The sequence below is a fragment of the Delphinapterus leucas genome, chromosome 4 (assembly GCF_059928025.1).
Source record: "Delphinapterus leucas isolate spDelLeu-1000000601 "Yukka" chromosome 4, BTC_Dleu_Yukka2, whole genome shotgun sequence".
NCBI lineage: Eukaryota > Metazoa > Chordata > Mammalia > Artiodactyla > Monodontidae > Delphinapterus > Delphinapterus leucas.
In genome coordinates, this window is record NC_143132.1 from 3941466 (window position 1) to 3955261 (window position 13796).

A 13796-nucleotide genomic window follows, 5' to 3' on the forward strand; every position below is an offset into this window, starting at 1 on the left:
GTGTTGATACATATAACTTAAAAGTTACCATCTTAGCAACTTTTGAGTGTAGAATTCAGTGGTATTAAGTGCATTCACATGGTTGTGCAACCATCACCGCCATGCATCTCCAGAATTCATCTTACAAAACCGAAACTCTGTCCCCATTAGACACTCGCTCCCCAGGCCCCTCCCTCAGCCCCTGGCCCCCACCCTTCTGCTCTCTGTCTCCATGAATTACAGCTGACTTTTCCTTGTAGAATAAGCCATAGCAGCTTAACTTGGACACATGCTTTAGATACAAGTCAGCAACAAATAGAGGTAAAAATCACTAAAGTGAGCATGGACCTGGTGTGTATGTGTGTAAATCAGTAGTTTCAGTATTTATTAGGTTTTTAGGAATCCCTATGAACATACCAAAATTGGGAGAGGTGACCCTTCCCTGACTTATTCAGCTGTGAAACCTAGCCATCTGGTTACCTCCTACAGTTACAAAGGCATAGGGAAAAACAATTCAAACTCCTAGGTATTAGCAAGGATTTTTGAGGCAGTTTCCCTGGTTCTGTAGTCTAGAGATAACTCGGATGCTCCTGAGATAAGAACTGACATTTCAAGAGAGGACGTGTGGTCTGAACACAGGGCGGAACCACTGTTTGCCTAATCCATTCCTGGGGCACCACCCCTGTTGGCTCCATTGGAATTTCATTCCAGTCCAGCCTGATGGGATCTATGAAATTTCAAACTTAAAAAAAAAAAAAAAAAACCCAGAACAAACAACAACCTTATAACCTTTCCTCAGGCTCATATATTTTTAACATTTTGCCCCATTTCATTTATTATTTGTACTCACAATTGCTGGTTGCTCTCACTTTGCTCTCTCTGTCTACACACACACACACACACACACACACACACCCCGAGGGTAAATGTGTGAACCATGTGAGTGTAAGTTTCGGGCATCCTGGCCCTTTACCCTAAATTCTTTAGTGCGTATTTCCTAAGAGTAGGGATATTATTTGTCCACAGCACAGTTATCAGCTTCCTGAGTTACACTGGTCCACTTCTTTACTGCCCAGATTCCAGTTCCCATCAGCCAAGCCCCTGAGGTCCTTCCTAGCAGTATTTCCCAGTCCTGTGTAGGATCAGATACTACCTCTTGATTGTCACATCTGTAGCCTCCCTTGGTCTGGAACAGTTCCACAGCCTTCCTTTGTCTTTTATGACCTTGACTTTTCTAAAACTTTCTGAAACTGGGAGCATCTCCCAGTGAGCGGGGCGTGTGTCCAGAGTTGGTTCTGGTTGCAGCCGCTCGCGGGCATCCTGTTCCTGTGGAACCCCATGGAGACACCCCCGATGTTCCCTGTTTGTCCCCTGTCCCTTTAGCTCTGTTGGCGATGACGACTGTCCCCTTGGATTTGTTCAAGAAGCAGCCTTCTGGGCCACAGAGCTTTACGCTGACCAGCGGGTCCTCCTCGGGCAGCTCAGCATTGGGTTCGGTCACTGCAGAGGTATGACGTCATTCTCTACGATGCCAAGGCCCAGCTCAACCCACTCGAGAAAAGGGACATCTTCATTTATGTCTGTCAGGATCTTGCCCTCGCTTCAACGTAAAGCAAGAAGCTTGTCCAAGACCTGATGTTTCCTCCCAGGCATTTCTAGACATGAATGGGTTGCTTCCTGCCCAGGGTTGCGTTGCACTGTCTATCTGACGTAACTTTCCGTGATGCCCTTTCACGCAGGCCTAACCCAGAAAGGGCTCTTTTATTTCGTTTGGTTCTCCAGCTTTTGTTCCCATCATTATGTGCTGAGTGGCCGGGTTTGAGCCTGGGTCTCATCCTGTGTCAGTTCCAGGGAAATCGGTTAATTATAAGTTACTTATGATACTAAGCGGCAGCCAAAGAAATCAGAGGTTATTGCAAAGGCAGGCAGCGTGCCATGGCGGGGTGTCCGTCTGCGCTGACTACCAAGCATGTAACCAGCCCTCTCTGCAGTTTTCTTACATCGAACCCGGTGAAGCGAAATCCTGGCAAATGCCTCCATCTGTTCCTGCTGCAAAGATAGAAAAAGACCGCACGGTGATGCCGTGCGGGACCGTGGTCACTACTGTCACTGCCGTGAAAACCAAGCCTCGCTTCGATGCAGGGAGGGCGTCCCCGCTGAGCTCCGGTGAGTTTCCTCCCCGCAGAAACTCTGAAGTCACGCCTCCCCTGTAAATGTCTTGCCTCTATAAACTGCAGAGCACTGTAGGCTGCAGGATTATCTGTAAGAAAATGTCCTGGTACGGGAAGAATGGTAATTGGCAAGGCTTCTGCATAGCTTTTTTTTTTTCAGACAATTATCTTTCTATCTTGTCAGACACATGACAAGCCAAAGCAAGGTTCAAACCTGTAGTGAATTCTGAAGGTAAAATCTGGATACTAGATGAAATATCCCGTTACATTAAGTACTCCATGACGTTTACGTGGGGACAGCACACTATCTTGAAACATTAGATGTGAATGGCCAGCATAGAGTTTCTTATGTTAAAAAAGCCATTCATTCGAAGGCTTGACGTGCAGTCATTTTCGATCTAGCCTAATTCTGTACCTGTCCCCATGGCCACCGCCCTGGAGACAACTTCTGTATAAGTGTATGATTTATTATTTTTTTTAATTTATAATGTGTTCCTGCCTGTACAAAAGTATTATCATCCCAGAATAAATCACCTGGCACTGTTCTTGAATGCAAAACAGAAAGTGAGATTCCGGCTTAATCAAAAGGTTTCTGAAACTTTATTTAAACCTGCGCTTCCAATGCCCCTTTTGGGCATTCCTCCCCTCCCCGAAAAAAGAATCAGAGAGGTTGTTGAAAATATCTTAAGGTTTGCCTCTTACCTTTTCCAACTGCATGAAGTAGAGTTGAAGTGTGGTGTGATTTCACTTCCCGGTAACTGTAAGAGTCAGACAGCTTTCGGAGGGCTGTTGTAATCAGGATGTCTCCCGGGCAGAATCTCCCCTGAGAACGCCTGTCAAGGTGAAGGTCATCGAGAAGGACATCTCCATCCAGGCCATCTCCTGCCACGGCGCCCCCGTCAGCAAGATGTTCTCTTCCTCAGATACAGGTAACGCAAGGCCACTCGAGACGGTCCCCGCTCAGCTCCTTCAGGCTCTGCCCTCGAGCCCCGCATCTGGTGAGAAGGACGCTTTCCCTTTTTAGAGTTTGGGGAGAGGTGTTTTAATATAGTAAGTGAGGAACTAACTAGAAGGAGAGAAGGGAAATGGAAGTCGACGGAAGACCAGGTGTGGCGTTGGCATCCCTGCCTTAAGTTTTAGGGAACACTTGAACAAAATAAGCACAAAAAGCTAGCTCATGCCTCACTGTGTAAAATTTCTGAATGTTATTTTTTCTCTTGTTCAACGTACTAGTTCCACAGATGTCATAAAATAAGCAGGACTCAGGGGCCATAATCATAAAGGCAACTTTATCTTGTCCCCCACTGTCCCCTGAAACCTGTTTAATAGGATTAGTTTCCCCTGGAACTCTGAATGCAGATTTCCCACTTTTATGGTCGCCTGTGTCACTGTCTCTTGGAATCAGAGCATCATCTAAATTTGGGGGTTAAATTTTCTCCCTTCGCTCACGTGTGACCTGCAGTCTAAGAAGGGCTGGGTGGGCAGCTTCTCCCCACCGCTGTCCACTGAGTCCTGTTTCTGACCCTGCCAATGTCAAGAACAGGACAGGGAGGGATAGGCAGTGGGCAGGCAGCTCTCACGTGATGGCTGCTGTCTTGGGATGGCCGTGTGTTCTCCGAACCTGGAGGAAGTGGAAAACTGCCTCTTTCCCTGTGGGAGCTTCCCTGGTTGTTTGGAAGCTGCAGGGCCCCCCCAGCTGCAAAATCCTAGACAGAAGCAATGCCCCTCATTGGCCGCTCCTGGGGGCCCTGTCTCAGCTCTGCTTTGTACCACGGGGGCACCTTCACCCCAGGCTGACATCCCTGCTGTGGTTCCCCCTCTGGTCTGTGGGTGCTGGCACCAGCCCGCACCGTGCAGCCAGGAGCCCTGCAAGCTTCCTCAGGCACAGCTGGCACCTGGACGGGCTCGCTGAGGAGGGACAGAAGCTCTGGGCTCCGCGCCCTCCCGACTGGTGTCCCAAGGCCTGGGGCTCACAGCGCAGCCCTCTCCCCAGGCGTCCTCACCACATCCCGCTCTTCCCCCCCGGGTCGGCAGCCACAGAGTTCTCAGCCGCTTGGTCCCTCGCTACTGCCTTGGGAAATGTAGCATCTGTGTTTTTAGAGAGATTTTAATAGTATCTTACATCCAGTGATTCCTAAAGGATTTCTTCCATTTTATCACTTCCAACAGGCCTAGTTTCTTGAAACCAAATCCACCTCTACTTCCGAGAAAGATGCTGGGCTGGCCTTCTCTTAAGGGCCTTTCCAAACTCTCCTGGCATTGACCTAGACATTTTCTAGGAAGTTCTAAGTTGAGAAATTTTTTTCTGTAAAAAACATTCTCAGGAATTAAAATTCCTTTACTACTTTGAGTTGATATCATAAATTGTTTTGTTGTTTAACTGAAAGTTATCATAAAGTTTTATGTGTATATGTTTACCAAAAAAAGTTGATCTTCCTTTTGTGGGATATCAATGTATGTTTTAAGTCGTTAAAATATACACACACACACACACAAACACACACACACACACACACACACAAAATGTGGCATCTGTTGTCAGCGGGTCGAGGCCTGACTGAGAAAAAGTTCCAGGTAACATCCTGCCCCTTAATCCCATTGTCCTTTTCATCTTTCTACAGCAGCAGACACTTTAGTGTGAGTTCCAGCATCAGCTCTGAGTGGGAGAGACCTGGCCGGGCATCTCAGCTCCGCCGCCCACCTGGCTGTCTCCTACCTGCCCCATTTCTCAAATGGAAACTGAAAGGCACCTCCCTCAGAGGACTTGGGGTTAATTACCTGGAATAATGTGCACGGAGCTCTTTGCAGGGCACAGGTCCGTGTTAAGCCCTCCCCGGATGTTGGCCCGGGTGTGGAATTAACCCTGGGAAGAAGCAGCTTCTGTGAACCAGCCCCCGGTCACCCTGAACACTAGTTTTTGTGTTCGACCACTCCTGGGAGGGCCAGGGAGTAGCTGCGTTGCCTTTCAAAGTTCACAGTCTCCCCAAAGCTCAGAGGTTTCTGTTTTTCACCTCAGTCGAGGCATATTTACATTCATTAAAGTGCATGATTTGAAGCGTACACCCCGGTGAGTGTGTGTAACCACAGAGCATCAGCTCCAGACCCAGGGGCGTCACCTGTCCTGCTCATGAAGTTTCCCCAGAACCCAGCCGTGGATACTTTGACATCTGGCCTCTGCTTCCTAGCTTCCAAGTCAGCGTGGAGTACTTGTGACGGGCCGGCTGCCCATGAAGTCACTGTCTGGCCCTTTACAGAAAATATTTGCCAACCCCTGCTTAAAGACCAAATCTGTCGCCGCAGAAGTTCCTGCCAAAGCTTCAGATTTTGTTAACGTGCTTCACGCCCGCTTTTCCTCCGGCAGAGCTACTGGTGCTGAGCGGTGCCGACCCGGTGGCCGAAGTCGCCATCCGACAGCTCAGCGAGTCCTCGAAGCTGAAGCTCAAATCCCCGCGGAAGAAGAGCACGATCGTCATATCTGGGGTCTCCAAGGTGAGCCTCTGCCACTCGCCCCGCATCAGCCCGCCCCGGCCCTTGATCAGCTCCGGCGAGCTCCACCCCCAAATGTCAGCTTACATTCCCTCACCCACGGGGGGTCATTCGTGACGCAGCTTATCCTGCTGAGGAAGGAAACTTGAAAGTTTCTGACCGGGGATGCTTTGGTTGTCGAGAGGTTGGTGAATCATGTGAAGAAAACTTATTGAAAGAGAAAAGACCAGCGTGATGTCAACTCCCCTTTGGGGCAGAACCTCCACCCTCATGGCTGCCCCATCCTGGGGAGCTTTCACTTCACACATTGCACGTTTCCAAACCGTTTCCATTCCGCAGTGAATGTTTATGCCTTTCACGATCAGAGAAACGAAGCTTGTTTTAAAACTTATCCTGACCCCCATTGCTTCCTTCTCCTGCTCTGTGACCTTTGTCCAGAGCAGCTGGCGGGTGCGAGGCGTCCCTGGCGGACGCCGGGCAGGCAAGGGCCCACATTACAGTCCCTTACTCTTTTTAACGTTTCAGAACAAGCAAGGAGAATGTGAGCAATGGAGGGGCGGGTGGGACATTGGGTAGCTGGGAGAGAGATGAGGAAGATGAATTTTTAGACACGGAGGCTGGGTTGATACTTTGAGGGCATGAGAGGGTGGGGCGGGAGGGCATGATGACAGTTGACCCCTTGGCTACTGGGAGAGGGGCCAGAACAGGTCCTGGGAGGCGCCAGAGGTGAGTCACCAATGTGGCCTTAGTGTCCAGGGGCCGGGTGAGTCTCTGGGCTTACCTGCGTGCGCTTCCAGAGGCAGCCAGCAGGGGGCGATGGCGTCCCTGGAAGCGCCTGGCCCAATGTCTGGGTTTTCTTTAGGATGAATAAATAAATGAGTGAAATAAGGGCAAGGCTCGTGACCGTCTCCTCCTCTGTGCCTTCTCTGAGATTTTATTCTAGATCATTTAGTCCATCCAACCGACTGCAGTTAATATCTTTGCTGATGATAAAATTGTCCCAAACTGAGTCAGTGGGCACTTCTGACTTGGCTCAGAAAAGGGCAGTTGTCACCTGTCACTTAGCAGACTCTCCTGTGCAACTGCCACGCAGATCAGGAACAGCAGACCGGCCCCCAGGTACCCCCCCCCCCCGCCATGTCCCTGCAGTCACTTTCCTGCCCTCCAGCGAACCACTTTCCCACCCCCAAGCACCTACATCTCTTTTACATATAAATATAACTCTTAGGATACAAAGTGCATAGCGGTCAGTTCCTCCTTGCAGGAAACACAAAAATGCTGTAGGAACAAAGGTTAAAGATAAATCGAATCTGGCACCCCGGAGCTCACATCCTCTGTCACCCTGTCTGCCATCCCATACGTAGGAAGGATGCTCTTCCCCCAGACCCCCCCAGCCTGCGACCTCGGGCTGACCCTCTGCCACAGGAGACCTTCGTCCACTGCGTTTCAGCCCATGCTTCCCTTAGCTGCCTCCTTGGAGGGCCGGGGTGCCTTCTGACGCTGAAACCGTCAGCCAGGATGTTTGGACAGGGCTGCTGAGGCTTTTCCTTGCCCGCTGCTTCTTCCAAGTATCCTTGGCATCTTCCTCACCCTGACTTTGTCTCTCACCCCCCCGGGTAGACCTCACTATCTCAGGACAACGACGCCTCCCTGATGCTGGAGTACGCAGCCTCCATGGACAGCACCTGCCAGAAGGATGCCCCGGGCCAGCCAGGGGCGGCCATGGCCCCTGCCCCACCCGAGGAGGGGAAGGAGACCCCCGCAGGGGCCCGGCTGGCCCTGGAGCCCCAGGAGACTGAGCTGGATTCCTGGGACTTGGAAGAGGAGCCACCAGCCGGGGCCGGCGCGTGGGGTGGCCAGACCCCGCGGGACCCCGCTGGGGATGAGCTGTCGGAGCACTCCCTGAGTGTGTCTGAGCTGGAGCCGGGCACTTCCCAGAAGCGTAAAGGTACCAGCCCCTCCCGTGCCCGCCCTGCCCACCCCTCCTCACTCCCCACCACTCCCCCCCGCCCCACGGCTTTGCTCTCCTACTAGTTCCAAGCTAAGCAAGTTCTCACCCTCTGCTTTCCTTCCCTTCTCCTCTACAAGGGCACCCCACCCTCAGCGCCCCTACACCTGCAGAAACACCTGCGCTGAACATCCGAGCCCATTTAGAGCCCATGGGCAGGGGTAGGGGGTGCGGGCTGTATTCAGAATCTTTCCCAGTGTGAGCGGCCGGGTCATCTCTCTTCATTTGTGGAGACAAATTGTGTTCATGGCTAGAAGCGCCCCTTCCTCTGTCTGGGCACTCCTCCCCGCAGGAGTAGAAGTATCCAGAGCATTGAGAGGGGTCACCAAGAGCCAGGTACCACGATGGAGCCAAAGAGACCAGCCGGGCAGAGACTGGGCTTCCCGCTGCAGAGATGGGCACCCCTCCCCTTGTGTGCCTCTCAGACTCCCCCCCACCAACGGAAAGCAAACCAGACTCAACCCTGACAGGGTCCACGGGGAGATGAGCTCCCTAGAAAACTAGCCATTAACTTAATATGTGCGCAGTGCTGAGGGAATCATTGCATTGGAATAAGCGACTGTTTCCCGTTAGCGCTAAATCAGTGCTCTAAATCTGTAAATGTCTTCAGCGCGTGCAGTTTTTCCCAGACGGTGCTTTGGCACGATGGTGACCTGAAGATACTTGCCGACGGAATGTAGTCCAGAGGCTCGGGCCAGTTCTAGATGTGAGGCTTCAAGACTCACTGAGTCTCAGCTCCCTCCTCTGTAAATGGGGATGTGCCCACCACGTGCACCCACCTCCCCGAGGACCCCACCGACCAGGCGGTAATAGGAGAGCCCAGTGCGGAGGACAGGCCGGGAGAGCCCAGGCAGGGGCCGGAGCCAAACCAGCAGTCCCGGCTCCCCCGCGAGTGTAGACATTAGGAGTCTCAGCCACTCGGGTCGGGAACCTTGGGGAGCTGCTCTGTTCTTGGTGCCACGGACCAGTGGTTCCTACGTGGGGCGATCGTGCCCCCTCCCTGGGGGGCACCGGCCATGGCTGGAGACCGTTTCAGTTGGCACAGCTGGGGGCAGAGGGTGCTGGGGGTTCGGGTGGGTGGAGGCCAGGGGTGGCGCTCAGCACCCCACCACAGCATCCTGTGGCCCCAGCGTCCCCAGGGCCGAGCCGAGAGCCCCGCCGGGGAAGGTCGGCATCCTGACTGGCCCTCCTCTTTCCCGTTCGCTTCCTGGGCTCTCCCATGACCCACCCCCGCGCTGGAGCAGAGCGGGACAGACGGGGTGGAAGCCAAGGAAGAGGCGGAGAGAGAGGAAGAAGCAGGTTCCTGGGTGTGATTTCCAGACCCTGCGATGGAGATCGGGCTCTATCTGCCTGCCACCTGGGCTTGGCGCCTCATCCCGAGGACCCTGTCGGGCGGCCGGGAGCAGCGTGGCAATGAGCACCGCCCTCTGTGGTGGCTCCCTGGCTTCTGTTCTGGAAAAGGTGGCCCGGCCGCTGGTACACAGCCCGGCACGTGCCCCCGGCCTGGGCTTTGTCTTGGGGCCAGAGCAGCCCAAGGGGGCTCCCCTGGACCTGAGGAAGGCAGGTGGGCGCTGGGCAGGGTGGAGTGCAGGTGGGGTGCCCCATCTGTGACCTGATGGACCAGCAGGCCACCTCCTCTTCTCACAGAACCCGCCCCTCCCTCCCGCCATCCGTTCATTCTGGAAGGCCGAGCCTCACCACCCCGGGCCCGTTCGGAGACCGCTGTTCCTTCTTCCCATCCCTCCTGCCCTGCCTCCCTCCCTCCCTCTGCTGTCCCTTCCGGGGAGCTCTTTCCCCTGGGTTTCCGTCCTTGCTGTGTCCTGGCCACCCCGCTCCTCTCCCGTCACCAGCCAGGTGGATGACACCCTCACTCTTGGGGACCTGGTGCCCAAAAGGCAGGTGTGCCTTTTGCTCCATCCTGAGGCCTGGCAGCTGGGGCCGGGCACAGACGCTGAGCCAGTGGTCATGCGCCTCACTCTTAGCGCTGCACAGACCCGGGAGTTTTTAAAGGGACACACTGGGCAGCGTTTTAAAAATTGCTTTTCATTCCGTTGTTTCCTGAGAGATTTGCACTCGGCATCTCTACGAGATACTGTCAGAACCTTAGATGATTATGCTTTATGGGTACCAAATAGTTTTCCTTTTCCATCAGAATTTCTTCCAAACTGGTGATCTAGGGGGCAGCTCTGTGGGGTTTTCTCTCCTTTGTAAACTGAAGCCTATTTTTCAGTTCAAGAACCACCTGCACCCCTGTCCTAGGAAGGAGTTGGCTTTAGCTTTCCAAGACTGCCTATTTAGAATTCCCCTGGAGCCCTGCTGATTGGAAATGTACGTATGGTTATGATGCAGCCAAGACAGGAAATGCATTCCTCAAATTTGGTTTCATTTTTAGCTTAACAAAGCATTGATGTGCTAGTACAAATATGTGAATGTACTTAATACAACCGAACTCTACACTTAGAACTGGCTACGATGGTGCATTTTATGTTATGTGTATTTTACCACAAGTAAGAACAAAAGCATTGGTGGAGATTCTGAAAAATATTAAAAAGGAAAAAACAAACCTTTCCAAGCGTCCTGCGCAGTAGCGTCCCATGTTGTATATAACGCAAACGCTTCAAACTCTTACGTCTCTCGTTCTGATTTTGCTGTTGCAAACTTTTCTTTTCACCTCTTCCTTCTCTCCATCCCTGCTCATGCCCTTTAACTTAAGAGGATCGCTATGCCAACCAGAATTAATTGCCTACACAGTAAGTTATTTTTGTTTTATATATATATTTTTTTAATTAAGACATTAGGAGTCTCAGCCACTTGGGTCGGGAACCTTGGGGTTTTTTTAATTAAGTATAGCCTTGCTATGAGAAGAGCACATATTGTAACTAAGCCGGAAGTTAACCCCTCCCCGCTTCCTTTCCCCTCCCATCGCTTTCCACTTGGACCGTTCCCGGGTGCCAGTTTTCCCATCTTCCTCCTTCAGAGTGCCCTGGTCTGGTAGTAGAGGCCATCATCTCAGGGGAAGGCATCCCTGTGTTAGCTGACGTGACAAAACCACCTCGCCAAGAAATTCAGACAGACCGACTCCCTTAATCGTCCTTGGTTCTGAAAAGCCGTCACTTCTGTAATTGGGCCTTCCGTGGTTCCCCTTGTAATCTAAAGCTGTTCTTTGGGCAGCAAACTATAATTTATAAGGTTGCTTCTGGTCACTGTTTTCCTACCTATAAGATGTTAAGATGCATTCTTCAATGAGCAGTTTACGTCTGTTGAACTGAGACGAGTGGGAATAAATTTGGGAATGTTTGCAACATTGAAGCTATAATTTAGAAGAATTATTTTTAATCCCTTCATATATCTGTTTATACCTTTAGTCTTATGATTGTTTTTAGAACCTGGAAAGATTTGTTTTCTTCCCTGTCCCATCTAAGATTTTGGTTATTTGCCTGAAATTTCACATAACCTGTTTCCAGATCTTACCTTCAGGCATCTTTAGGATTGGGAGTGAGGCGTGCGTCTTGCTTCTTGTTGTGTGGACGAGGTAGCCCAGAGTGAAGGAGGTGGGCTTCCTAAACCCAAACGGCCCCAGCGGCCTTGCCCCATTGATGTGAATTTCCCTTTCAGCAAAGGGTGACAGATTTCTGTGGGCCCGGAGTCAACTGTGACATACCAAACTGGAGTTCTTCTCTCGGCCAGGGTTCTCCAGGGAAGCAGAACCAATAGGTTCTGTATTTCAAGGAACCGGTTCGTGTTGATGAGTCTGAAATCTGCAGGGCAGGCAGGCGCTGGCGCTGCAGTCTTGGGGCAGAATCTCCGCCCCGGGAACCTTCCTTTTTGTTCTCAGGCATTCACTGATTGGATGAAGCCCACCCACCTCACTCCAGGTTATCTCCTAGAGCTCAGGCACTGAGGGAGATCTGGACCACATCGCCCAGGAGCCTTCCCTGCGGCACTCAGCTCGGTATTGGGATGGACTCACTGGGCGTTCTGGGACAAACTGGCACAGAAAACCGAGCTCCGATGTCCATTAGTCACAGCGGCGCCTTACGGCGCCACCTGCCAGCAGCCGAGGGGGCACTGGCCCGTCTGAGCTACGACCTCACGCCCACCTGTGGTGCGGCCACATCAGCGTCCGCTGAGCTCACCTGTGGCCACGTCCTTCGGGCGTTACTTACCCCAAAGGTCGTGTGCTTTACTGGCCAAGTTTAAACAGACGATAACATTTTTATTTAGTCATGAAAATGGAATAACCTCTGTTTGTGCTGGTTATATTTCACGTTTGATGAGTTAGTCTGTGGACCCTGGAGATGGGCTCACATGCTAGAATGTTCTGTCCTACCCAGGCCGCCAGCATGCCTCTCGGGAGATTTACATCATTCTGGAAAGCCTGTCAGAGTCGTTCCCAGAGAGCAGGGCTCTGCTCTGCGATCCCTCTGGGAGCTGCATCCATCTTGCCCTCCAGAGGCTTCGCCAGCGGCCACCCGCAGACCGGCGCTCCAGACGCCTACTGGCCACTTCCAGCTCAGATGCCATCCTTAGCAGCACAGAAGAGCCAGGCTCGAGAGCACGGCTTTGTAGGGCAGAGCACGTCACCCCTCCGAGTCTCTGCTTCCCTATTTGTAAGCAAGAGATAAGAGCACCCTCAGAGGTGGCTGGGAGACATAACCGGGACTCCAGCCTGTAGATTTGCAAACCTCTGTGTCTCCCCTCACATGACTGTCCTCTGTCCAAGAAGCCGACGTCCCCACAGAAGCCATGACAAGTGGTGTCAAGTTAGGGGAAACGCGGACCTGGTGAGCCGTGCACGTGACCTCAGGACGAAGCACACCAGGGTACGCATGACAGCATCCGGTTCAGGCGGTGACGCTGAACAGGCAAAGTACACCTGCTCCAGAGGGTGGGCGTAAGGACCAAGAACAGAAACACCGCGTGGCAGGCCTGTCGGGGCAGCCCAGGTCCGCGGCCGACATGGCGCTGGCTGGGGCGGGGACGCTGTTGAAACAAAGCACAGCCAGCAGGGCCGTTTAAACAGTTACGGCCAACACATCTCCTCTACCAGCTCTGCTCCCAGGACGCAAGTCCTTGCTGTTTTATGTTAACGTGACGAGAATTTGCAGTTTAGGCGTTTCAGGTGCCATGTCATCCAAACGAGAGAAAGCGACCGCTCACAAGTGTGCAGACTCCCTTTTTAAGGAGTTTTGAGCGCAGCTGCCCCTTGCCTGTTCCTGTGTTCTGGTTTCTCGCGCAATCGAGGGTGCAAAGCCAGACCCTCAGCACCGGGTGCTGTGCCCTGCGGGCTAGGCTGCCATGTCCCCATCCCCCCTCCCGCATGGCCCTGAGATATTAAAACGTGAAGGGGCATCAGGAAACTATGTAGAAGAAAGTGAACGCCCTGCTTACCTTCTGCCCTCTGGTCTGGTCCCCGGTGCTGACGTCTGTGTCCTTAGCAGTTTTCCACGTACCAAGTACTGATGGCGGTTTGACCAGACCTTGGTGGGTGGTTTCCAGCCCCAGCTGCATGTTAGAAAGACCTGGGATTTTTAAAGAGATGCTGATGTCCAGATGTCTCCCCAGAACCCCTCACATCAGATTCCCCAGGGCTGGGACCTGGACGTCTGGAGTTTTTCCAGGTTGCTGCCCGACTCCAGCGTGTCTTGGGGCTGAGAAGACTGCTCTAACATCTGCCCTCTGCCCTGATCTAACACGGGGCGTCCAGGGTCCGAGGATAAACAGGAGGACGTGGCCGCTGCTTTGGGACGCTCATCTTAAGTCACATCCTCCCCTGCCCTTTCTTGTCTGTGTTAGATTCCCGGGGCTGCTGTAACAAAGTACCGCAGATGGGGTGGTTTAAACAACAGAGATTTCTTCTCTCTGAGTTCTGGAGGCTGGAAGTCCACGATAAAGGTGTGGCAGGGCTGGTTCCTCCTGAGGCTACGAGGGAGAATCTGTCCCAGGCTCTCCCCCAGCTTCTGAGGGTTTGTTAACCATCGTTGTCACTCCGAGGCTTGTAGACGCATCACCTTGAGCTCTGCCCTCATCTTCACATGGCGTCTCCCTGTGTCTCTGTCCAAATTTCCCGTTTTTATAAGGACAGTAGTCATACTGGATTAGCACCTGTCCTAACGACCTCACTATAACTTAATTGCCTCTTTAGTGACCGT

General features: G+C 52.5%; 1 protein-coding gene across 3 annotated transcripts in view; it reads left to right on the plus strand.

Moving 5' to 3' along the window:
* The window catches only part of C2CD2 (C2 calcium dependent domain containing 2), a 63080-nt gene that overhangs the window by 42516 nt on the left and 6768 nt on the right, over positions 1-13796 (plus strand). For 2 of the 3 annotated variants that reach the window (XM_022552878.3, XM_089910219.1), the window contains 5 exons: positions 1363-1487; positions 1971-2145; positions 2966-3079; positions 5512-5639; positions 7257-7584. In XM_022552878.3, coding sequence (XP_022408586.2) covers positions 1363-1487; positions 1971-2145; positions 2966-3079; positions 5512-5639; positions 7257-7584 — 870 coding nt within the window. Of the gene's footprint in view, positions 1-1362; positions 1488-1970; positions 2146-2965; positions 3080-5511; positions 5640-7256; positions 7585-9874; positions 10212-13796 lie in introns of those variants that run through there. The other variant, XM_089910218.1, reaches the window with a different exon arrangement.